The sequence below is a fragment of the Triplophysa rosa genome, unplaced genomic scaffold (assembly GCF_024868665.1).
Source record: "Triplophysa rosa unplaced genomic scaffold, Trosa_1v2 scaffold361_ERROPOS137439+, whole genome shotgun sequence".
Taxonomy (NCBI): Eukaryota; Metazoa; Chordata; class Actinopteri; order Cypriniformes; family Nemacheilidae; genus Triplophysa; species Triplophysa rosa.
In genome coordinates, this window is record NW_026634367.1 from 25,714 (window position 1) to 53,399 (window position 27,686).

Sequence of the window (27,686 nt, forward strand, 5' to 3'; positions counted from 1 at the left end):
CTCACACGCGGCAGCTCTCATATCAGTTTTACTAGACTGCAATCTTCTCTCTTAACATTCCTCCTGACCGCACACGCAGTAATAGAACAGATTTCATCGACTGCACTGGTAAGAGGACAATGTTTTAAATCATGTTATTATATTCTGGGTAAAGTAGTTTACGAAATATTCTGTTTAAAGTAGTTACTGTGCGACGTTATTTAGCACAGCCTAAATGCGCAATAATAGATAAACATGCGACAAGGTTAGTGTGAGCATTGCTGAACAGATCTCACAGGAAATTGTTTGTATGTTTCTTTATCTAGAGAGTCTTTAAGTACCTTACGGGTAAGTAGGTAGTCTTTAGTTTAACAGGGATGTGAAATATATAGTTAGAGGAATTGCGAGCATTGTCAGATCTGAAAAGTCTTTATGTCTGCAGTCTAAACATAAAACAGAATGAATTCATTGTAAGTTAACCACCAATTAACAAAATTATTAAGCCTACTTCCTTGATTTTATATTATCGGTTCTTTAGATCAGTAGCCTATTTCTTTAAAGTAGGCAACAGTAAATATATGGTTTTCTATATAGAGTTTATTGTAAAATGTTCTACTATGGCATCATGCATTAAATCCCTTTTGTTTTTTGGTTGTGAAGCCTCAGTCAGTTAATAATAAAACAAGCTTTCATCCCATGTCTAGGAGACATACAATACGTGAAATATTGCTTTATCCCTGTATGGTACACACCCAAAAAAACTAACATTCTTTGACCTACTGGTACTCCATTAGGTAAAATAATGTTTCCATTGTTTTTGCTACTTAAAACAGAGAACTTAACACTTTGAAGTGTGTTGCCTTAAAGCTCTATAGGTACCATAAGAATGGCTGCGGCCCCTCTGTGAGCTATACAGCAATAAATAAAATGGAATTTCATTCAAACATATCGAGTCTGATTTGGTCTTGTGGCCAACAAGTCACCATAGATCTGTGTAAAGAACGTTCAAATATTTTTTTTCTAAACTAAAAGTGGCTTGAAATAAACTAAAATCTTGTCTGTTTTATTTAAGATTTTTACTTTAAAAAAATTTCCCCATCAGTTTGAAGATCTTGAAATGGCTGATTCACTTTCCTACACACTATCTCCACTGCACTCCAGTGTTTCATCAGTCCCTGCTGATTCAGGGTTAGAGTCAAACACAACAACATGTCAGGACTGGGAACAAGCCCATCATCTTCTCTTTCACTTGGCCAACCTGAGCCTGGGTCTGGGCTTCCTTATCCCCACCACAATAGGGCTCCATATGATCTTCCTCAGACTGCTACTAATGACAGGTAAACAGCGCCCTCTATGGAGCAACAGGAAAGTATTTCAGCTGAACTGTTAATGTTTGGAGTCACAGTAAATAAAAAAACATTGCTTTGTGGAAAGTCATTAAACACATTAGAATTTTAGAAAGAATTAAAAATGTATAAAAGCATAAAAGTTAGTATGGTATAATTCAGTTTACATGCGATAGATGTGCTAAGATTCTTATTATTAACAGATGAGTCATTTCTTTTTTAAAGGTGCATTGTAATTTTGTGTATTTGATTTTATATCACCTTTACAAAATACATTAGCATCTGTTAGCATTTTGCAATTACCATTTGCACAAACAAAGTTACTTTTGGCTTAAAAGATTGTTGCCTTTGCACTAGATCCAATTTGTGATTTATGCATGTAATGAAAAAAATAATAGATTTTAACTGAATATTTTAAGACAACATGACTTTGACAATAATGTCTCTCAGCTTTGTTGGATCTGAGATATCTGTCTTTACTGTGTTGCAGGATGCTCTTTGTTCATAGCGTGGGCCACATTATATAGATGCACACTTGATGTAATGGTGTGGAATGTGGTTTTCCTACTGGTGAACTTCATGCATTTCTTCTTCCTGCTTTATAAATGCAGACCAGTAAGTCCAGTTGCCAGCAAAATGTACTAATTTGTTTAACATTGTTCTGCATCCATTAAGAAATAAAAAAGTTGCATCTATGTCATCAGAGGTTTAAAATACACAATTCTTCAATAAGAAACAGAAATTGTTTTAGTCTTTATATAGGAATAATTTATGTACAGAGGTAGCGAAGAGGACCATGCTGCCTGTGAATGAGTTTTGAGTTGACTTCATGCAGAGTTCATTTATGTTTGGATCTGTTCAATTCCAGATTAAGATTGATAGAGAGCTCAAATCAGTATACAAGCGCATGTTTGAGCCCCTGCATGTACGTGAGGCCCTATTTCAGAGACTGACTGGCCAGTTCTGCACCATCCAAACCCTAAAGAAGGGCCAAGTGTATGCGGCGGAAGATAAGACTTCTGTTGATGAACGTCTCAGCATTCTTCTCAAAGGAAAGTATGTGCTTTACTTCGCTAATAGTCTAAATGTGTAAATAAAATATCATATCACCAAAAACTTTATTTGTAAAAGCACTTTATTATAGGAACACTTTTCTTATATTGCCTACGGCTTTTTTGATTTCAAAATAGCCTTACTTTTTTGTGGATTGAAAATATTCCTGTGAGTTTCTGGTCCATGTTTAGATAATGGCATCACACACTTAATTGCAATTTTTTGGAGAGTTAGTATACAAAGTAATGACCAGTTTGGAATAACTTCAATTTTGTCAAGTCAAGTTTATTTATATAGTGCTTCTTACTAACACATTGTAGTATGTTTAACCACATACACTATGATTAAAACACACTAAATAATGTTGGGTTAAAAATAACCCAACAAGTAACCCAACTATGGATAGCACCTTCCCAACTGTGGGTTATTTTAACCCAATGAAATGGGTTAAAAGGCAGTTGGGTTAAAAGTAACCCAACTATGAGTTGGTATAGCACCTTCCCAACTGTGGGTTATTTTAACCCAATAAATTGGGTAATGTTTTCTACTCAGTCAGTTGAGTTAAAATTACCCAACAGTTTTTTATTCATGTCATTGTCTTTATAAACAAAAACCAATTGTATTCAAATTCAGATAATTTATTTCAAGTACAATAAGTATTTTAAAAAGTGTATTTTAATGACAAATCTTAACTAACTGTAACTAATAAGACAACATGAATTCAATAAAGTTTCTGACAACAAATCCTTGAAAAATATTTATTTAAATAGTAATGTTACACAAAAATGTAACACAAGAAACAACAGCTGAATCCATCCATGGAGATGTGTTATACGACCCCATTTAACTTCAAGTATTGAACAATGACCACTTCACGTGACGGGTTGCAAACTCAGATCTCCCTGTGATGCATACACCGTAATAACCACCGGCAATTTTGGATCAGGCCTGTTAAACAAAAAGAAAGACATACAACACAATTTAAACACTTTTAAAGATAAATCTAACTGCATATGATAGCACGATTGGTTTCAACGACTTCGGGCAGCTTTTTATAACGTGTCACGCTTGCATCAAGTTTCTGACTTACAAATAATGTTATAATAAATAAACAGTAAAAATAACTCAGATGTAGGTCACATTTCAGACGAAATCGTTGAATTTCGAACATGGAAACATTTCCTATGTTCGAAATTCGAGTCATATAACCGTTTAGACTCTTACAGACGAGCAAACCAAAAGCTGACGAAGCTCGCATAATACAAAATGCAATTCAAATTATCCAATTTTGCATTTTCATGCACAACCATAGATTATAGGTAAAAATATTGATACAAACCTCGTTTTTCTCCTGATAAATCCAACAATTTGTCATTGTTGAAAGCTGCTCCTTCCTGAGACAATTTAAATCTCCCGCGTCAGGTGTGCGTCAACTGTCAGTGAAAATGACCCAGCCTATAACCCAGCGAACTGGGTTACACAAAAACGCTGAGGAAAATAACCCAATAAAATGACCCAACCTGTAACCCATCGAACTGGGTTACAAAAAACTACCCAACGCTGAAAAAATAACCCGAAAAAATTACCCACTCAGCTCAACCCAGCAGTTGGGTTAAAAAAATAACCCAACGTTTTTTACTGTGAAAATACAGCATTCGTGGTGTGACTGCAAATCTCTCAAAAGATGTAGCAACACTCTGTGTACAATTAATTGCCTGAAGGTTTTCAAGCAGACTGTTATGCTAATGGCGCTTATGAGTAAGGCTTTCAAATTTTATGTGAGATGTACATTAGTGATAGTACCTGCAATAATGGTTGTCTGTAGGATCTCAGTTGGACTGTTACTGTATATTCATAGCTATGTTAAATATGCATGTCAGGCAGGGTGGCACCACTACTCTCAAAGCGGTGGGGCAAATTGTAATACTTTAAATTGTAATAAAATTTGACTTAAGTTAAACTTAAAGCACGTGGCACAGCAAATGCAAGCATAACAAAAATCAAATAAATATTATTGAAATTAATTTTAATAAACACTAAAGAATCCTCAGGATTTCAGTGCTTGCTTTCTAGACTGGTGAACTCACATTACACACTTGTTAAACATTAAATTGATGAAAATATTTAAGAAGACAATATTTTAGGACATTTTTAAGTATATCAAATACTTTTGAACCAATGACTAATATATATAAGTTCCATGTATACCATGTGCAATATATGGTTAAAAAAAGTAAGTGCAATACTACAAATTTAAAAGGAACCCAGGGTATAGAGAGAGATGTATGGCTTAATACATTGTAATAGCCTTACACTACCAGCAGTTGTCCTTAGAAATACATCAAATATTTTTATTTCTTTAAAAAAACTAAATCTAATACTCATTTTAACCTAAGGAGGCTGCCATTTTCTTTGTCGATGACGTAAAATGGTTGCAGGCACAGGCAGCCAAACTGAACACATACACATTAATCAGTTCTTCAGTAAATATAAGGTGCTGTATGATAATTGTTTAAATAAAAATAATGCTAAAATAATAAAGAGACTATTTGTTGTATTTTCACACATTTTAATATTGTTGGTCAGATACAATACAAACATAAATATGAATTAACCCAAATCATTGCGAATTTAATACACAATGTTTTAGCCATTATAAAATGCATTTTATCCAGATTTTGACTTTTTGATGTTGATTTACATCAGTAGCCTATTGTCTTCTCTCTCTCTGTCATTAGCTGATGGGGGCTAATATTCACGTGTGCTCTAATACAGAATAAATAACCAAACCGCAAGCATCTTATTATTGTGTGTATTAGTATATTCTCATAATGTATAAAGTATACGATAATGGTGGATGATGATGTCTTAAATAGTCTAAAAGACGGTAGTTTAAAGCTATGATTTAATGCATGTTTAACTTGAACAGACTGAACACATTCTTCTTTTATGGCAGGCAGGCTGGCTTATCACAGATTTTGACGCAAAAAATGGCGGCCTTCGAGTAAACATTTTTTCAAAGTTCATGAATACTGTGACAGTTACACTGTTTTTTAATTTCACATTTATAAAGTCAATGCCATTGTTAATATATTAAGCCACAAATCTCTCTATCAATACCCAAGGTTCCTTTTAATAAAGCAAACAAACAAATGAAATAAACAGTGCTTTCAGGTGTTGAGGTTGGTCTAATAGTAGTTATCACATACAGAAATTAAATAATCAAATGTAAAATAACACTTTATAGTCTTTACTGTATGAATCAAATGTAAAACAACACTTTACAGTCTTTACTGTTTGAATTAAATAAAGATTGAATCTTACTAAAGTTACAATGTAATGAGTCAGGGGCAGTATGTTTTTTTGTCTTCGTCTTTTGTTGTTTGATGAACATTTAAAACAAAGATGTTTATTATGCTGCTGCCCCTTTAAGAGATGCACGGATCTAATATACTGTGACACATGCGTTTTGTTTCCAAACTATTTACGTTCCTTTAAGATATAATGGATTACTTTTACATGGATAATATGGGCATTTGAGCATTATTGTAATATATTTGTCATGATTCTGCCGCATCATGTCATGTTTCTCTTGGCCTAGTGGCGGGATCATGACAGAACCCGATGTTTTATGTGGAGAGAGGCATTCTGGCCCTGCTGGCCTTCCATATGCTCTCTGCGGTCTCATCATTGTTCCTGCCCTCTTGATTTCTCCTTAGTGCTCGTTATTAGTTCATGCCCCACACCTGTCCCCTCTTGATTTTGATCCCTTATAATGCCCTTGTGTTTTCTGTCCTGTGATGGTTCGTTGTGTGTGTCATTCGTTTCATGTGGTGAGTTCGTGTCTTTAGTCAGTGTAGTCTAGTCCAGTTATTTGTATTTAATGTCAATGTTTATCTTTGTCTAGTCTAGTGTAGTTAGTCTGTGTTCCTGTTTATCTGTCATGTTTATATCTTTTTTCTTGTTTTACCCCCTCATGGGTTTTTGTTTTGATAATTATTTATTAAACGTCTTGGTTATGGATGTAACCTCAGTTCCCTGATGGAGGGAACGAGACATTGTGTCGAACCGACAGATGGGGTTCGCTCTTGAGAACCTATCAAGGCTGGAGGCTTTCCAGCAACTGGGTCATGATGAGCGGCAATGGCGGCTACATACACTTCCAGTGTGGAAGGGGAGAGGTTACTCTCCAGTCTCTCTTGAGGAAAGGACAGCACGTTCCCGATCGAGCAACTCTGTGGGTTTCCTCTTCGAGAAGAGCACCAGGACGAGAAGAGGCGCCACTTATAGGCATATAGCCGCCTAGTGGCCGGGGCCCTAGCCTGAGTGATGGTCTCAACCACCGCAGGGGGTAGGCCACTTAGGATCTCCTTGTCTCCTCCAGACATGGAAGTTCCAGAGGTCTGCCTGGGATGCCATAACGTGCCCTTCCCCTGGGAAAGCAGGTCCTTCGTCAGGGGGATCCGCCAGGGGGGAGTTGTCGTCAAGAGCATTAGCTCCGAGAACCAAGTCCGGTTGGGCCAATACGGCGCAACTAGTAACAATTGATGTTCCTCTTCCCTGACCTTGTACAGGGTCTGTGCAATGAGGCTCACTGGGGGGGAGGCGTACTTCCGCTTGTCCTGCGGCCAGCTGTGCACTAGAGCATCCATGCCGAGGGGGACCTCGGACAGGGAGCATCATATCGGGTAATGGGTGGTGTCCAGGGGGGCGAACAGGTTTACCTGAGCCTGCCCGAACTGCACCCAAATGGGCTGGACTGCGCGGGGTGGAGTTGCCACTCTCCGCAAGGCGTCAACTGACGAGAGAGCATGTCGGCTGTCTGGTTCAGGTTGCCTGGGATATGTGTGACTCGCAGGGAGCGGATCACCTGCTGACTCCACAGGAGGAGGCGTCGGGCGAGTCGTGTTAACTGCCGTGTGCGAATGCCACACTGTGCTTGATATACGCTACGGCAGTTGTGCTGTCCGGCACAAGCATGTGCTTGTGAGAGCGGTTGTGATAAACACCCAGAGAGAGAGGAAACTCTTTTTGAGAAAGTGGCAGGGACAGGGCAGGAACCGTCCCGGATTGACCACCCAGCGATGGAATGGCTGGGATCGGGCCCGATGGTATTATCAATCTCCCTGGGGTCTTCCCATGAGGGCCTCTTCTGCTTTCGCCGCGGCTGCTGACGGGGTGATGGTCTCCTCTTTGACGTCTTCTTCTGGGGGGCTGCCTGAGTGGGGGACGCCGGAGCCGGAGGGCGTCGAATAGGACCAGGGCTGCTGGGAAGCAGACTGTGCATGGGACTCGACGGAAGGGGGCAGCCGAGTCACGGCGGTGGAGGATATGCCTCTGTCTATTTCTTTACTGTCGAGAACTGCTGCTCGACAGTATCATTGAACAGCCCCCCTTTGCGAGATGAGTGCGTCGAGAAAGCAGACCTTCTCGGCGTCACTCATCTGTGCAAGGTTCGGCCAGAGGTGTCTCTCATGGACCACAAGTGTGGACATCGCCCGACCCAGGGCCCGCGCAGTCACCTTGGTCGCCCATAGGGCGAGGTCGGTGGCGGCGCGGAGTTCCTGCATAAGCGCTGAGTCGGTCTTACCCTCGTGGAGCTCTCTCAATGCCTTGCCCTGATGGATCTGCAGGATGGCCATAGCATGGAGAGAGGAGGCAGATTGGCCCGCAGCAATGTAAGCTCTCGACACCAGAGATGCCGAAACCCTACATGCTTTGGACGGGAGTCTAGGTCGAGACCCCCAGGTGGCCGCCGTCTGCGGGCACAAGTTCACCGCGACGGCACACTCCACATGGGGGACAGAACTTGTTTGACATGGACGCGCCAAAAAGGTGCCGTTCCAGGTCTTACTAAATTCCTTATGCACTTCCTCTAAACACGGCACTGGGGGGTGGGCGCGGCTTGGAGCCGTGCTCTTACCCGATGCACCATGTATCCAGCCGCGAGCGCTGGGAGAGGCAGTGCAGGCACTGCAACCCAACGCTCACAGTCGCCCGGGAAAGCATGGCTGACATTTCAACGTCCGCTTCTTCCTGGGCTCGACCCCCCGAGGGAGGGAGCTCCGAGGAATCGTCGGCGTCAGATGCCAGTAAATCACCCTCCGATACTGCAAGGGACATCTCATCGTCATCATGCATCGTTTCCGTATACGTGGTTGAGGAACAAGACGGTGGGACCGTCTCCTGGAGAACGGTCAGACGAGCGAGTCGAGGTGCGAACGGTCCGCGAGCCAGTGTCTGACGGATTAACGCTCACAGTAATCCTCATATCACCCTTGCTGCTCGCCGTAGCGGACTGCAGGGCTGTAGCCACTGCTGTCACGGAACGGGAAGCAGACGAGGTGGTGGCTGAGTCCCGTGGGAACTCACGGAGAGTCGGACTCATTACCAGAAGGTTGCCGGTTCAATTCCCACGTCCGGCGGGTAACGACTGAGGTGACCTTGAGCAAGGCACCTTACCCCTACTTGCTCCCCAGGCACTGCAGTGATAGCTGCCCACTGCTCCGGGTGTACGTGTGTTCACCATTTGCTGTGCGTGTGTTCACTACTCTCTGGATGGGTTAAATGCAGAGGTCACATTTTGGGTATGGGTCACCATATCTGACTAATAGGTCACTTTCACTTCACTTCACTTTTCACTTCACTTTCACTTCACAACGTCTGCCCCAGCATACTGGAAGCAGACATCGTGTCTGTCCCCCTCCTCGATGAGTGTGGTCCTCTACCAAATGGCGCACTTGCGGTCTCGTGTACTTAAATTGCGCGTTCTCGCAAAGTCTACGAGTCCGTAGGGTGTCCCATTTGTCTGTTTAGCGCTCTGAAGTCTGCTCGCGAGCGCCTCCTTTGTGCCCTCGATGCGGTCTTCGGTGAAGCCCGCATTGACGCAGACTCCACTGAAGTCCCCTACCCAGGAATCCTTGCGAGCGCCCAATCACAGAACGGATGGGAGGAGTGTCGTGGATGTCAGACATATATGTAAACATGACGGATACATTTTGAAATGTATGTTTTGATCAAATTCTAAATTAATTAGAATTAATTTATTAATTAGTTACTTGTTCATATTATTGCTTATTTATTTTCTATTAAGCCAGCTATTCAAGAATAAAAACTTTTAATGCAGTGCATTTTCTTACTTAAGGTCATAAGCCATGTTTTATTGTAGATCTATATCTCGTTGTCTCTGGGCTCTGTAAAGCTGAACAACACAGCTTCTGTATTATAGAGAAATATTAAATAACAACATATATGCATATTAAGAAGTGTATACAGAAGAATAGTGTATACAAATAAATACATATACATAAGCGGTTGCATTTACGTCATGACAAATTAATGCATTACAAACATAAGTATCTATTGTATAATGCTCGGGTGGTATATCAACATATGAAATACTGAAGAATAAAAACCGGCAACTCCAGTCCCAAATAACTACAATGCGACAACAAGTGTGGTCGACTTCACGAGGTGCTGCGCAGACTGATCAGTGTATGACAACAAAGTACCGCGAGAGTGATTAGAAAGCACCGCTTGCTCTTTCCGGTGTGATGACCTCAAGTCTGTCTCAAAATGCACTCCCATGTACCCTTGTGGACTCATGCCTAGTGCCCTATAGGTCTGCACTTCCTGACGTCACCAAGTGTGGACTCAGAGGAGGTCCACAAGACCGGAGTGCGCCATTTGGGACAGGGCCTGTGTTGCACCCACGAGAACAGCGGGACATGCCACGCTGGAGAAATTAGCTCTTTTAGAGAAAAAACTCGAACACTTCTGGCATGGCCGAGACGCCCAGGGGAAGTCGCCGCAGGAATGGACAGTCCGCTGCACCACGTCGTAAGATTCCAGCAGAGAGTTTGAAGTCTCGAAGTCGATCAAATGTGAAGGCTCAGAAGAAAAAAGGTGAATGAATGAGCACGCCATCTTCCTTTTATATCCAGATATCCGGGGGCGGAGCCCGGCATGCATATTTCATTCACCAATTTCATTGGCCTTTTCAAAATAGCCAGAAGTTGATAGGTTCTCAAGGGCGAACCCCATCTGTCGGTTTGACACAACATCGAGAGACCGACAGAAAGGGAAGTCTTGTTAACCCCTTACCCACTGTCTGCACCTGGGTACTCTGTCCTCGTCTCACCTGTTTCATGACAATATTAAAATATTTAAATAGGCAAGGCATAAAACGTGTTATAAACTTATACATTACAAACTTTTGTAACGATACAGCACTTGCCCAATCAGTTCTGTCAACTGGCCCATGCTGACCTCGGGCCATCGGGCAGTCCTTATTGTCGAGCCTTGCTTCATTTCACATTTTTTAGCAAAATATAATTCACAATATCAGACAGCTGTAATTGTAAGACATTTTAAAAATCACATGTTGACATGATTGCCACATTCCCATTGTGAGTAAGCAGATATGTGTCTTACAGTAAAGCACTGTCATAAATTAAACAACTATATGCTGAGTGTTGGTGATAAGTAAGGAAAATATTCATAGGGTGAAAAAACATGATTGATATCCTATTAAACCATATATGCCAATCCATTTTACACTGAAATGTGTCATGGCTCTGCCTCACTTAGTCATGTTTTTCTTGGTCCTGTGGCAGAGCCGTGACAAAGCCTTTGGTTATATGTGGAGAGAAACATATTATTGTCCTTTTGACAATAATATGCGTTCTCTCCGGTGTCGCGTCTTCTAGCCCCGCCCTCTCATTACCTCGTTAGCTTCTCCTTAGTGTTTGATCCCTGTCACCTGCCCGTCACCCTCCCTGTGTTATCATCCCTCGTTTGTTTTCCCCTTTATAAACCCTGTGTATTCCTAGTCCTGTGTCGGTTCATTGTTTCCTGCACGTAGTCTCTTGTTTATGGTCAGTGGTCCTGTATTTTCGTATTCGTGCCGTGCCGTGCCTTGTCTTGTCCTACCTTGCCCGTTTTGTTAATTGATTTGATTTATGTTGTTCAGTTCTCGTTTTTGCCCCTTGTGGGAAGTTTTTGTTTATCTTTTAAAAAGTCTTTGGTTATAGTGTTTTGTCTCCCCATTGTGGGTTTTTGTTTTATTCTTGTCTTTAAATAAACGTTTTCTGTTAAAGCATCACCACGGCTGCCTGCTATTGGGTTCTTCCAGCGTAATTCATGACAGAAATGGGCTAAAAGGAAAGGAATTATATAAAAAGAAGAAAGTTATATTTATTAGACAGCAACCTGTCATTTGTAAAGCCATCTTCCACCTTAGAAATGTTGCCAAAGTACGAAATATTCTATGTGTTGCAGACGCAGAAAAACTAATTCATGCATTTACGACCTCAAGACTTGACTATTGTAATGCACTACTCATTGTTGGTCCTGCATCATCAATAAACAAACTACAGTTAGTTCAGAATGCAGACGCCAGAGTTCTAACCAGGTCCAGAAAATACGATCACATAACCCCAATTGTATCATCCTTTCACTGGCTACCCATTAAGTATCGTATTGACTTTAAATTTCTTTAAATTACTTATAAAGCCCTAAACGGTTTAGCTTCTACCTACATAACAGAGCTTCTATCACACTACAACCCATCGCCCTCTCAAAACTCCAGACTTTTGATAGCACCAAGGGAAATCCACCAAAGGGGATAGAGCTTTCTCATACGTTGTAACTCTGGAATAGCCTTCCTGATATTATTCGAGGGTCAGACACACTCCCAAAAGACACATCTTTTCAGCCAAGCATTCACTTAAAGCATAATATGCAAAAAGAAATTATGAACAGCAGCTGCGCTAATTACTCTGTTTCTGCCCTCCTTCCCCAACTGAGACTGGTTTCTCCCGAGGTTTTTTTCTCCATTTATTTATCATTGGAATTTGGGTTCCACGCCACAGGGCCGTGTTGGCTTGCTCACAGGGAGACTATTATATTAAATTAGCTTAAAGGCTATGTAAATTCCGTTAACATTGCTTTATTAGAATGATCTTACTTGTTCTACAAACACCGTGTATAGCCAGTATTATTTTGGATTACAAGTTGAAGAACCGATAATTGGCTAAAATTAAATGCGAGTTACATCACCCATTGTTTAATTAATAAAATTAGCATGTACTATTATACAATAAAATATTGATATAAATTAATGCTGTCAATCGAAAATAATCTGATTAATCACATAATATTAACACATAATATTAATGTTTTTTAATATATTTTTACATTCTAATAATTTCACATTTAATCTCCAAATTAATGTAGAAACAACAGATTTTTTTAACAGCATCATTTTATGAATGAAAGCCAACATTCTGATATTACTGCAACTGATGTCTCTATTAAAAATATTTATTATTCATTTTAACATTAATTATAGCCTTTCAACAGTATAATTGAAAGCTATCATATCTAACAGGTAGGAAAATACAGAAATTGAATGAAGTTCTCAAACACTTTACAGTCTTTAATGCTAAATTCTAAATTAAATACAGAAGAATTCTCATTAAATCTACAAAACACATTGAATTCCTATTTTCTTTTGTTCTTTGATTAACATTCGTGACAGGAGTCACAGCAGCAGGTTTAAAAATGCGGCCCCTTTAAAGCCCGATTTTTACTTCTGTGTCGGACCTACGCCGTAGCCAACGTGTCGGTTTTCATTTATACTTCTACGTCGTTGTCCGCGTCGACAGGCAATGACCACTAGGCATCAGTTTCCACGCGCGTGTTGCTTGTATAACCAAGACAAGATCCGAAGAAGAAGCAGCTCGTTTGAGAAGCATTAGCAGTGATAGCGGCAAGTAAACAGTCACTTTTGTTGCACATTTGAGATGTTAAATACAGAAGCACAAATAATTTAATTAGATAATTAATTCGGAAATGCGTTTGAGTAAACATGACTCTATCGCAGAGTTTTTTTTACCTGAGGGACGGTTTCAAACAGACCAATCACAGCGCTTGCGGTCCGTGTTGAGTTGACCAGTTGTTATGTTTTGCGCGTCAGGCTATGGCGTAGGATACGCGGCTCTGAGTAGAGTCCAGTGTAGGTCTGATGCAGAACCATAAATTTGGCTTAAGAGCTGTCTATCTACGCAGATCTGACACCTCTCCCATTTTCACAACTCTGCATTCATTTAAGATTTTATTCAACACATTGAAGTCTGTGCTTACGAAAATGCTAGACAAAACGGGCTTTCTGGCCTAATCTTGTGTGGTTTTGTTCATTCATACACAAAAGAGAACTTAAAGGGTAACTCTGGCCAAAAATGAAAATTCTGCCATTCACTACTCACCCTCAAGTAGTTTAACATCTGTATGACCATAGGCGTAATTTGCGGGTGGACGGGTGGGACATGTTTTTGCCAAAGTCAATTTTGTCCCCACCACTTATTGGAAGAAATAAAAAATACGGAGTGTCTATTTACCGTGCAAGTAGCCCGCTTTGTAAGCAGAGGCTATTTATACTAACTCCGCTCATCAGTTTCAGATTAGAATAGACAAAATGTAAGAAAGGCACACAAAAATTAACTGCTCCGGTGGCGTAGAATGTAAAAGCAAGTGTTACCTGCTTCATGTCGTCGTGGGTTCGGGACTGTTGTTTGCTGAACTTTTTCACATATCAGATTGTAAAGGTATTTATTTTTAATAAAATGATGAAAATATTTGAAAATGGCTGTTCAAGTCATACATGTACCAAACATTTTGCACTTAATTGCACTTTGGTGCTATATATTCCTCCTTATTGTTCTCGACATGCGGTTGCTATAGTCTATTTTGAAACTTTGTAGTTTCATGAGTTCAAAACAAATTTAAGAAAGTTTGTTTTATATTTGTAGCCTATCTGGCAATGCCCGTAGTAATACGTGAAAATAAGATTTTTTTAAAGATATTATTTTTCCATCTGTTTCCTCTGTATACTTGAATGTTTGTCCTTATTAGCAGGGGGTTCCCAAACGTCTCAATCCTTGACCCACCGACAGGTAATCTGTGTCAAACACCAAATTTTTAACATGGGGAAAACGAATTTCATCACAAATTAATATGTTTAATTATGTACGGCAACAAGCCAACCTTACATATAATAAAGCACAACATGCTTTAAATGATCTATTGATGAAAACATGATATAGTTTAAAAACAAATGGAAGCAGATCTGACATGAAAATTTAGAATAGTGAGTTCAGCGGATTCAAACCTGCTTCACGGCAGTGTCAATAATATTTGTCATGCGTCTTTCGAACTAACGTTACAACACTGAAGCCGTCGATAAAGCGGCGCAGTTTTTATACTGTTTTCTAGAGGAGGAGTCACCTACATTTTGTGAGGCCTATGAATATTCCCAACAAGTTATTACAGAAACAATTTATTAAAGTATTGTTTGTGTCGTCTTTGTACCCACCACTTTTCAAAACAAAGTTACGCCACTGTGTATGACCTCCATTTTTCCAAAAAAACGTAAATTAAGGTAGTTTTGGAAGCTTTCTAACTCCTCCTTAGATTGCAACGCAACCAATCTTCAAAGCGCTGAAAGTGCCTAAAGACATCGTAAAATTGTCCACTCCGGTGGTTCAGTATAAATTAATCTGATGCAACGTGGATACTTTTTGTGCGCAAACAAACAAACCCAACGACTATATTCAAAAACTTCCTAATTTGAGTGTTAGTTTCCAGCGCGTTCCCGAGAGCCACATGACAGTGCATCCATTGTCAGCATCGCTCGACGCATGCGCATTCTGATGTAGAGCCTTGTGTGGTCAGAACGCGCATGCATCGAGCGATGCTGACACTGGATGCACTGTCATGTGGCTCGTGTGTTTGGTTGCGTTGCAATCTGAGCAGTCAGAAAGCTTCCAAAACTACTTTAATTTGCGTTGTTGGGACAAAATGGAGGTCAAACAGATGTTAAACTACTTGAGGGTGACTAATTGATTGCAGAATTTTCATTTTTGGCCTTTTTAATAGTGGTGCGCTGTCTGACAGATCCTGACAGAGATGCACTGACGCAGCCTTAGCCCGTGACTGTATACACTAGACTGGTCCACTGTCACGTTGCTGTTTCAGCTGTTTCAAATCGTGCTTAAGTGGTTTAAAAGTCTTTACATGAATAAGAGCGGGGTTTATATAATGTAATGCTAGACAAAGGATGACAAAACAAACGGATGCTACATTAATTGCGCTAAATATTTTTAACGCGTTTATCGGAAAAAATGTATTGCATGCGTTAACACGTTAATGTTGACAGCCCTAATATAAATTAATATGAATAAAAATCTATTAATATATATATAGTTATGGGTTAGTTGCACAAGATGGCCCCGATGAGCTTTTGCGATGACAGGTTCGGCAAACTAATTTCCGGTCGTATAACACTATCGTGTTGTTTTGTCTTAGCAATGTAAAGAGGATCTGTCATATCATTGATAAATTAGTTTCTACGAATTAGCCACTAGCCAGTGATAGACAAACTCAGACCGGAAGTTAAGAACTCTGTTCCAGAGTTTAGGCACTAAATAAGAAACACCACCACCAGCCTGAATTCTTCACTGAATATATTTTTTGTTTGTTTCTGGCTCCATTCTTAGTTAACCCTTGAGACTTTTGTGCATCAAAACCACAGGAGATCAACAGTTACAGAAATACTCAAACTAGCCAATCTGGCACTGAAAATCATAAAAATTCCCACGATAAACTACAAAAACCAGAGAGATTTCTGTTGTAAAATTACTGATGTTGTCAGGTTTTTAAATGTCTTTAACATTAAATATTAAAACATGTATGGTACATCGGTATAAACATACTGAATGCTTTTTTGCATGTACCACAGGATGAAGGTATCTTACCGTGGTCATTTCTTGCATAATATTTACACCAACTCCTTCATCGACTCTCCAGAGTTCAGGTCAACTCAAATGAACAGGGGAGAAAAGTTTCAGGTAATCTTTAAAATAAGTATTTTCCTGATAGATAATTTCTCTTAAGAATGAATAAGCATTCCTTTTAATCTCAACAGGTTACCATTACTGCTGAGGAAAACTGCAAGCTGTTGTGCTGGACCAGAGAGCGTCTGACTTACTTCTTGGAGTCAGAGTCTTTTCTGAATGAAGTGTTTAGGTACCTCATTGGCAAAGACATTACCAACAAGCTGTACTCCCTCAATGACCCAACCCTAAGTGATAAGGTTAGTAAATAAACCCTTTTCTCTGTTAGAATTGGTATGTAAGAGGTAAACATTTCTCCACAAGAGTGAATTTCATAAAACTTGTCAAGGTTTCTCGGTTTGTAGTACTCTAGCTACAGAAACATAATGCTAATAATAATAATATGTAGATATAAATTATATATACAAGCAACACACGTGCATCTTGGGATTCAAACCCGCGACCTTGCCACTCAGTTGAGGTAGTGCACTCTGCCTGCCGAGGACAGCTTCAAGAATTGACATAGGCCAATCCCCAAAGGGGCTGAAATGAGGCAGTAGAGCAAAAGTAACTGAAATACAGTGTACATGAAAAACAGATCTCAGAAGTGACAATGGCCATGTTTCCATCCAGTTTTTGCGCTGTTTTGTTATCAACAAAGCAAATGTGCGCCAAAAAATGTTTGCGAAATTTGCTCTCCCCAGGCCTTTTCCGTCCACTTGACCTTTTACCGATAAAATGGTGTGCATAATGACGTCATACCTTAAAAACAAAAAATGCATTGTTGCTTAAGTTTTGTTATAGCGCAAAAAAAATCTGCCCTTCAGGTGTTTCCATAAATAATTTTGCTTATATCGCAAATTCTTAGGCCTCATGTATGCTAATTTATCAAATGTTTAAAAAATGTACCGAGTAATGAGAAAATCCAAATTCACAAGCAAGGTTATTTTAGTTTCCTTAAATTTTCATTTTGAAAACGTTTCTGTTTATTCTGTTTATTAAAAAAATATTAAATGTTGCCTCAAAAATGAACTGAAATAAGTTTGAAGCACTAAAATTCTAAAAATAAACAAAAAATAAAATAGAACTCAAATAAAAATAAAAATGTATTAATCTTATATAGCAACATAAAAAAGAAACAAATGACAAAAGCATATACCAAAATTGCTCAAATTTTAACTGAAATCAACATAAAAACTACGAATCTAAAAATAAAAGTTAATTTAAAATATTAATGAAACTAAATACTACAAAAATCAAAACTTCATTTTCACATAATGTTATTAAATAAGAAATAAGATGACGATGTTGAAGTGGAGCAGCTTCTTTAACAGGACTTAAATGCCTTTATTTGACAAAGCGCAAGTTTGGACACAGAGCAACTCATTTGTCTTTTATGCAAAAAAAAAGTTCCATAAAAAGAGTGATACAGTGAAATGATCAGTCTTTGCATATTGCAGTCTTTAAACGCTTTGAACATGCAGTCAAGCCAGTTGCAGTCTGACGCAGCATAGAACGCACATTCGAATCAAAAGAGTTTTTTTATTATTACAGTTTTTTTAGCAGAAGAGTTATTCCTCCTTTTTTCAGAGTTCAACAACATCAAATCGATCAAGAACATCAAATCGGTTTTGATTTCTTCAAACAATGTAACTTTGCCCTAAAACATTTTATTGATGTTTATAACCTTTTATTAAGTGGTCTGCATTAGCTTAACTGAGGCTTATTCTCACATAACATTTCTAAAATTCTATTAGAGCTTTTGGAGTCAACCAATTAATTTTCTTAAATTGTTTGAGATAAAATTCTTTATTAATAAATTGGACTTACAACATTTTGTTTACAAGTGTCATGTTTGTGATTTTTCATTTGTCATAGGCTTAACTGCCTCTGATCATGAAATCGAAACAGACTCAGATTTTATGACAATACTTTTATTTATTCACATATTTTATTTTACCTTTCTTTTTTCAGCGTTTGAATTTCAGTGCCACTAATTTTTGTTGAGCTACAAATTTCCAAGACAATATCTTTCTCATCCACACCCGCGAGGCACCTTTTACAGAGAATCAGTGCTTTAATGGGAGCAACATCATGAACGCGGATGCTGCGTGTATAGGTGAATTCCGTCATGTGACACCACAATTATTACCTTAAAGACCCCTTTTCTCGACAAAAACTGTTTACAAACTATTTTTTTCAATATTTTGATGTATCAATATGTATTTGATGTGCTAAAAATAAATGGAAAAAGATTGTGTCGACATTTGAGGAATTTCATCGACAAATGGCATTTCCATCAGCTATATCGCTAAACATTTTGAAGCGCTAAACCTTCTTTCGCAAAAAAAGCCATGGATGGAAACATGGCTACTGAAAGCAAGAATATCATTTTGTATAGAAATGCACACCACAAGATTTAAACCCACAACCTCTTGGACCAGAGGTTTGCGGTTTATCTGGCTGTGCCACTTCGTTGACGTGCTTGACCCAGGATCCCTAGGAGAGCTTTCAGAGCTTCAAACATTGACATGGGCCAATCCCCGAAGGCGCTGAAACGAGAGCGTAGAGCAAAAACAACAGAAATAGAATGTACAAGAGAAACAGATATCAGAAGTGACAATGAACACAAGAATATAACACGTTACATAAGGTCAGAGTAGTTCAATACGAGAAAGAGACAATGTCACTTGCACAGTTAACTTTGAAGAGGTATTTCTTGAAAAATTGCATCCCCAAAAAATAAATTCAGCTATTTCTGTGTAGCTCGGTCCAAAGATCCTACAAGCGGAGCTTGGAAAAAAACAGACCACTTTTGTCAAATGAGGAGCGAAAAAAAAATGTTTAAGTTAGCAATAAGTTAGGAACCGAATTTTAGAAAATGACAAATGAGGCATCAATCGAATCGACACGGACCAGGAGAAATAAGGTCAGAAAACAAATTTCAGACAAAGCGTTCAAGAGTTATAAGCAATTATATAAAAAGCATCATATCTCATGAACACTAGGTGGCGCTGTCTTGTAACGTCACGTGTACTTCCAGGACTGTAATTAAATGACACGTACCAAATTTGGTGCAGATATATTATACAATTTAAAAGATATTACGACTTATGACAAAATTCATAATGGCGGATGGGCCGATCATCCAATCGTGACAGAATCGTAATCATACCAGCATGACCCGAGGAACACGTAGACACCGAGATCACATTTTTCTGACAAACATATCCAAAGTTACGAGCAAAAATAACCCATAGGTGGCGCTGTCCCCAAATTTGGCACGGAACCCCAGTCGGAGGTGTCGATAAAGCGTACAAAGTTCCGTACCGATAGATCAAAGATTGGCCAAGATACAGCCTCAGGTCTATTTTTGGGTCAACTTTGAAAAGTTTGCGGCGTCGTGACTTGAACAACAGCGAAAATAGCATGTCTGTCAGGTCACGTCTGGCGGCTCAGTCCAAAGATTGTCTGAGCCAATTTTCATAACAATTGATCACAGTTTCTAAGACTAGAAACGAAAAAACACAATACTGTACTTTTCAAGATGGCCGCTACTGTAATGGGCGGAGTCTTAATGTAACACATGGAATGCGATGAGCGTGAGGAGTGGATGCCATGTGCTGAGTAGAATTTCTATAGATCAATGGATTCAAAAGTAACAGTTTTTAAAAGTAACAAATTTTGAACTGCTGTTTGCGCTATAGCTGGTGCTAGGGCCCCATCATTGGTCACATGACTATTGAGTACAACCACTACAAGTGTGCCAAATTTCATAATTTTCCTACGTATGGTTCATAGGGCTGCCATAGACTCCCATTGGTTAAGAATAATAATAATACCAACAGAAGCAGCAGAGGCCACAGCCCTTAACTTGTTGAATGTGCCTTTATGCTACTGAAAATGCAAAATTTCTGCAAAACAGGGAGTAGGATGCAAAGGTTTGGTGTCAAAGTACTCATCATGATCCAGGATTTTTGACAATATGGCAAAAAATATAACCATTTTATAAAAATTTCCTTATACAGCCGCAGACTGGAAATTAAACTTGAAGTCACTCAAAAGCAATGTGAAAGATACACAAGACACATGAAAAATGTATCTGAGGTTATCACATAAAAATAACTTTTTGAACTTTTTCTAAATACATAAACAAATATTACTGTTTGTATTGCTTAAGAGTAAATATTAACTCATTTTCATTGGAGTATGTAAGGTCTAAAAAACACAGAGCATCTGTTTTTCCATTTTTTATTTTCTGAAAATAAATGCACAGAAACAATATTTTTATTTGAAATTTGGGAGCAATAATAGCTTACAGACTGAAACAAAATGATCATTTAACCTAAACACATACCTATGAATAACAAATTCAGAAAAATATTTTAAAACGGTCCCTTAAAGCAGTGGTTCTCAAACTTTTTCGTTGTAAGGCCCCCTTTGTGGTAAGTGCATCGCTTTGCGCCCCCCAAATGAAGACTTATAATCTTAAACTAAAAAAAATCAGTTATACAATGCTGGAACATCAATTCTTTTGGTTGGTGGTCTTATTCTTCTGATGTTTGATGGCATAAAATGTATGATAAATTTATATATTCTATATAATGCCACAAAATCTGTGGCCCCCTGGATCCATCTCACGTCCCCCAGTTTCAGAACCACTGCTGTATGTAACCTTATTGTTCACCCTAAAATGTCTGTGCATGGCCCTGACCAAATGAGCAGTTTTCGACCAATATTCAATTGTAATAAAAGTTGATATAATGCAGATACATCATATAATTGAATATCTTATTAAATTATGTTAAATAAACACAACATTTACACAAAATATTTAAAATTCACTGAAATGCACTATCCAATAATAAAGCTGTCTGGAATTTGGAAATGACACAGTTTTCAGTTATTGCACAATGACAGTTATTCCAAAATGACTAAATATCAGATGATTATTGTCCTGGTTGATAAATTAACGTGAGAAATATTAAGTTGAAAATAAAAATCTCACATAAACAGTCTACTACCAGAAACCTTGTAATGTTGCAANCGGCGTGCTCATTCATTCACCTTTGGTCTGAGGAGCCTTAAGCATCCTCCCCCGACCGCTGGGGTGGGCGGCCAGAGTTGTGGCATGAGGGACACAACGTCTCGTTCCCTCCATCAGGGAACCGAGGTTACATCCGTAACCAAGACGTTCCCTTTCTGTCGGTCTCTCGACGTTGTGTCGAACCAACAGAATGGGGTTCCTATGTAAGACGCCACAGCACTGAGCCGCGTCACAATCTCTGCGGAGCGACGTTGACTGGCCTGGGCGAGTCAGACGAAGACGCTAATGCGAAATTATGACCATCCAGTGGAGAAGAAGGGGGACCCAGAGCTTTACACAAAGTTGGGAAGCCCCTGTCACCGGCCGTCACGGGCGGAGGCCTAGTTCTCTAAATGGCAAGAAGCCGCCCGGCACCGTACGGGCCACTGGGTAAGCATTATTCCCCCCGGGGGAAAAACGCTGCAGAGGCCACTACCTACCGTAGGGAGGAATTAGTGGAGACACCACATGGTCTCACTATCAGGGGAGAACTCATGGGAAGAATGTGCAGACTGCAGGAGTTAACCGCAAGGTGGGAGTCCACCTGGGGAGGTCATGGGTTGCCAAGGTGGGAACCATTCATGAGGATACATCAGACGGAACAACCCACGGAGGGGGGGTTACCATGTCTGGAGCACTAGGTCAGGTTAGAGCCATCTGGGAGATAACTCAACTGTTCCCCGGCCTAAGGGGGCAGGTCTGCTCTGCCCAGCCTGTACCCTGGAAGGGTGCTTAGTGATGGATGGAATGCCTGTTCTTTACCTGAGGGGAAAGAAGTGAGGCGGGATCGCCACTACTCCCCCCGGAGGGGGAAGGGCTTCAACAGGCATACGCCCTAACGGTAGCCGGTCCTACCTGTTGCCCTGCAGGACGCGGGCTGACACCGGTTCAAGGTATTGGGCGTAGCCCAACCCGCAGCTCTGCAGATGTCTGCCAAAGAGGCGCCCTGAGCCAGTGCCCACGAGGAGGCGTCACCCCGAGTGGAATGTGCCTTAACTCCTAAGGGGCAGGGGCGATCTTGCGACCGGTATGCCAAGGATATGTCATCCACGATCCAGTGCGCCAGCCTCTGTTTGGAGACAGCTCTCCCCTTCTGCTGACCTCCAAAACAGACAAAGAGCTGCTCAGAGCTTCTGAAGCTCTGCATGTGGTCCAAGTAGAGGCGCAGTGCGCGTACTGGACGCAACACGGATGGGGTTGGGTCTTCCTCCCCGGTGGGGAGCGCCTGCAAGTTCACCACCTGGTCCCGGAAGGGAGTGGTGGGAACCTTGGGCACGTAGCCGGGACGGGGTCTCAGGATAACGTGAGAGTCTCCAGGCCCGAATTCTAGGCAACCTGAGGACACAGAGAATGCTTTTAGGTCCCCTACCCTCTTGAAGGAGGCGAGCGCTACCAGGAGGGCCGTCTTTATCGACAGGCGAGAAAGATCGGCCTCTCCTAGGGGCTCGAAGGGGGGGCTCTGGAGGCCCTCCAGGACCACTTCGAGGTCCCAAGAGGGTACGGGGCGCGGGCGAGGCGGATTCAACCGTCTCGCGCCCCTCAGGAACCTGGTGACCAGGTCGTGCTGTCCTAGAGACTTACCAGCAACTGGATTGTGATGTGAGGCTATAGCGGCAACATACACTTTCAGTGTGGAAGGGGAGAGGTTCTTCTCAAGTCTCTCCTGGAGAAAGGACAGTACGTACCTGATCGAGCATCTCTGTGGGTCTTCTCCGTGAGAAGAGCACCAGGACGAGAAGATGCGCCACTTGAAGGCATACAGTCTCCTAGTGGCCGGGGCCCTAGCCTGTGTGAGGGTCTCTACCACCGCCGGGGGTAGGTCGCTCAGGAGCTCCTCGTCCCGTCCAGGGGCCAGACATGGAGGTCCCAGAGGTCTGGCCTGGGATGCCAAAACGTGCCTTTCCCTTTAGAAAGGAGGTCCTTCCTCAGGGGAATCGGCCAGGGGGGAGTTGTTGTCAGAAGCACCAGCTCTGAGAACCAAGTCCGGTTGGGCCAGTAGGGCGCAACTAGTAGCACTTGATGCTCCTCTTCCCTGACCTTGCACAGGGTCTGTGCAATGAGGCTCACTGGGGGGAAGGTGTACTTCCTCTTGTCCCGCGGCCAGCTGTGCGCAAGGACATCCGTACCGAGGGGACCGTCGGATAAAGAGTACCAAAGCGGACAATGGGTGGAGTCCGGGGAGGCAAACCGGTCCACCTGCGCCTGGCCGAACTGCTCCCATATGAGCTGAACCGTGTGGGGGTGGAGTCGCCACTCTCCGCGAGGTGACCACTGATGAGAGAGCAAGTCTGCTGTCTGGTTCAGGTCGCCCGGGATGTGTATAGCTCGCAGGGAGCTGATCACCTGCTGACTCCACAGGAGGAGGCGTCGGGCGAGTCGTGTTAGACGACCAAGGGGTCAGGGTGCGCTGGCAGAAGGGCGTGATGACAATACGCCTGCTGCCGATGTGCCACGCTGGCCGGAGTCGAGGGAGGATCGAGACATGAAAGTACGCGTCCTTCAGGTCGATTGCCATGAACCAGTCCTGATGCCTGACGGACATCAGGATGCACTTCTGCGTGACCATACTGAAAGGCAGCTTGTGTAGGTGCCTGTTCAGAACACGCAGATCCAAGATAGGGTGCAACCCCCCGCCTTTCTTGGGGACAATGAAGTACGGGCTGTAAAACCCGCTGGACATCTCGGCTGGTGGGACGGGCTCGATCGCTCCCTTCACCAGAAGGGAGGCGACCTCCGCCCGAAGTATGGGGGCATCCCTGCCTCTGACTGAGGAAAAAAGGACGCCCCGGAACCTGGGCGGACGTGTAGCGAACTGAATCGCGTAGCCGAGACGGATCGTCTTCCTCAGCCAGCCTGACAGTCTGGGAAGCTGAAACCAAGCTCCCAGAAACCGAGACAGGGGGACTAGAGGATGGCTAGCAGTACGGATTCCATGCCGGGGGAGGACCCCCGGGGAGGAGATCGGCTGTGCTGTTTTTCCTGCCTGGCGTCTGTCCAGCTCAACGTACTGTCTGTCTGAGAGTGCTGAAGGCTGGTGTTTATACTCGACATTGCGCTTCGCCGTGACGCAACGTCGAGTTGCCGTCCACCATCGACCAGAGGGTGGGAACGGCTGTGAAAACCCAGAGAGAGAGTAAACTCTTTTTGTGAGGAAGTGGGCGCTGGCCCCCCAAGGGGGACCAGCTGATGGTAGGATGGGGCAGGAACCGTCCCTGTCCGACCCAGCGATGGAGTGGCTGGAATCGGGCCCGATGGTAATCTCGATCTCCCTGGGGTCTCTCCGTCAGGGCCGCTTCTGCTTCCGCGACGGCTGTTAAAGGGGAGGCGGTTTCCTCTTTGACGTCCTTTTCCGGGAGGCAGCCTGAGAAGGGGGCACTGGAGCCGGAACCGGAGTCGAAGAGGGCCGGGGCTGCTGGGAAGCAGACGCCGCTCGGGATCTCGAAGGCCTGACGGCGGCCGAGTCACAGCGGGGCAGGATGTGTTTAATGGCCTCCGTCTGCTTCTTCACCGTCGAGAACTGCTGAGAGAAATCCTCAACGGTGTCACCAAACAGCCCTCCCTGCGAGATGGGGGCGTCAAGAAAGCGAACCTTCTCGGCGTCCCGCATCTGCGCTAGGTTGAGCCAGAGGTGCCTCTCTTGGACCACCATGGTGGACATTGCCCGACCCAGGGCCCGAGCCGTCACCTTAGTCGCCCGTAGAGCGAGATCGGTGGGGGTACGGAGTTCCTGCATCACCGCTGGGTCGGTCTTACCCTCGTGGAGCTCCTTCAACGCCTTGGCCTGGTGGACCTGCAGGATGGCCATGGCGTGGAGGGAGGAGGCGGCCTGACCCGCAGCCGTGTAAGGCTTCGACACCAGCGATGCCGAAAACTTACACACCTTGTCTGGAAGTCTAGGCCGAGCTCTCCAGGTGGCCGCTGTCTGCGGGCACAGGTGCACCGCGACAGCACGCTCCACCTGGGGAATCTCGATATAGCCCCTGGCCGCCCCACCATCGAGGGAAGTAAGGGCGACTGAGCTTTTCTGATTGGAACGGGCTGTGAGGGGCGCGTTCCAAGTCTTACTCAGCTCCTCATGCACTTCCGGGAAGAACGGGACCGAAGGCTTGGAGCCGCGCTCAGACCCCAGGTACCACGTATCCAGCCGCGAGCGCTGGGGTAGAGGCGATGCTGTGCACTGCAGCCCAATGCTCGTGGCGGCCCGGAAAAGCATGGTTGACATCTCAACGTCCGCTTCTTACTGGGCTCGACCCCCCGGGGGAGGGAGCTCCGAGGAATCGTCGGGGTCGGATGCCAAAAGATCGCCCACCGATGCTGTGATCGACATCTCATCTTCGTCACGCACTTCCAAGTATGTGGCGGAGGAACAAGACCGGGTAGGACCGTCTTTTGAGGAACGGTCAGACAAGCGAGACGGGGCGTGAACGGTCCGTGAGCCTGCGGCTGGCGGGTTAACATTCACAGTGATCCCCATATCACCCCCGGTGCTAACCGAAGCAGGCGGCAGGGCCGTAGTCACTGCCGTCACGGATCGGGTAGCAGACGAGGAGGTGGCTTTATCCAAAAAGAATACAGCCACCCATGACCGCAACGTCTGGATCGCCATCCGCCGGCAGTGCAGGCAGGACGTATCCACGAAAGCTGCCTCAGCGTGCCGGAGACCCAAACACCTGAGACAGACATCGTGTCCGTCCCCTTCCTCAATGAGCACCCTAGAGAACAGCGGGACATGCCACGCTGGAGAAATTTGCTCTTTTAGAAAAAGAATTGCTCAGACACTCCGGAACTGCCGAGACACCCAGGGGAAAGTCGCTGCAGGAAGGGACCGTCCGCTGCACCACGTCGTAGATTCCAGCAGAATGGGATCAACGAAGATCTGAAGATCACTCATCAGATGCTAAGGCTCTGAAGAACAAAAGGTGAATGAATGAGCACGCCGGCTTCCCTCTAATACCCGGACATCCGGGGAGGAGCCCGGCATGCAAATTTCATTCGCCAATTTTCATTGGCCTTTTCTAAATACTCAGAAGATGATAGGTTCTCAAGACAAACCCCATTCTGTTGGTTCGACACAACATCGAGAGACCAACAGAAAGGGAACTACTACATGTATATATTTACATGAATGCTTTCAACTACAATAATCGTAGTCTATAAAGTTGTTTACACATAGGAATAGACATGAAGCAGGAATAGATGAACAACATAGACTATACAGGGTTTTCTTCATAATATGTTGACTCTGGATAGCTGATATTTTATTAATGTTAATGTTTATAAGGGAATGACTGTTACTTTGGTAATGATGGTTGAATGTTAGGCTGTGAAGAAGATGGATCGTCAGCCAAGCCTGTGCTCTCAGTTGTCTATGATGCAGATGAGAAACAGTATGGCCAGCACCAGCGACACCGATGATGTGCTTAGTCAGATCCTGAGAGGCAGCTCAGCAGGGTCATCAGTCCGTAAGTCTCAGTACACTTCCTCTTTTTCAACTACCTCTCACTAACTGTCAGTGCTACACTATAATTTAAGCCCTAGCCACAACTGACCCAATATACCCTGACATCATTCCCCTTTGCTGATCCAAACCAGAACACACATGCCCCTTCTATCAGTCTTAGATAAGATTTATTATCTTCACTCCGTCTGTTCCATCAAAAGTTGCTAATAAATACTAAATTTGTGGTCTTGCACAACACATTGGTGGTGTGATTTCACATTATTTATATTAAATCACAGCATATTCCTGATGTTATGTCCTCCTGTTCCTTCTCTAGCTTTGACCTCAGATCGAGCCTGATGGGGTGTAAGATGATTTCATTTATCTCACTCGTTTTTCTCTTATCCAACACCACCAAAATGAACCAATCAGTAGTATAATCATATACCTTGTGTCAAAAGTTTGATTGATTTATGACCCCCTGTCAAAGTTCTGTCAACCAGTCACTCAAATGGATGTTTTTATGGCCTGTCAATCTTGATGACATTTATGTTTTATGACTGTTGGTGGGTCTCCTCTGACCCCCAACCCTTCCTTCAGTGAGGCTAACTACCTACAACCCCTCATCACTACCTATTCAAAAAAAAGGGGTGTTTGATTTTACTATAGTCTAATTTGTGAAAGACGTTTGTAGATTAGAGAGAGAGATAAAATAATATGTATGTGTGCTTTTTCTTCTAAGAGTGTGCTGTTTCCTTTGTTTTATCATGCAAATGAGTGAATTGAGACTTGAGTTCTGTAATCTTATCAAAGTGTGACTGTCCCCTTACAAGCCCGGGCAAGTCATTTGACCAGTCAATCAAATTAGGTTGGGTTTTTTTATGATCTGT

The 27,686-nt window shown here is 42.7% G+C and overlaps 1 protein-coding gene across 1 annotated transcript; it reads left to right on the forward strand.

Annotated features, from left to right (window-relative positions):
* bves (blood vessel epicardial substance) lies at positions 1-26,862 on the forward strand. The gene is made up of 7 exons (XM_057328067.1): positions 1-108; positions 1,082-1,316; positions 1,816-1,940; positions 2,194-2,381; positions 16,177-16,285; positions 16,363-16,530; positions 26,677-26,862. The coding sequence occupies exons 2-7, from the start codon at positions 1,097-1,099 to the stop codon at positions 26,860-26,862; spliced, it is 996 nt and encodes a 331-aa protein (XP_057184050.1). The 5' UTR covers positions 1-108; positions 1,082-1,096.
* Positions 26,863-27,686: the final 824 nt, after the last annotated feature.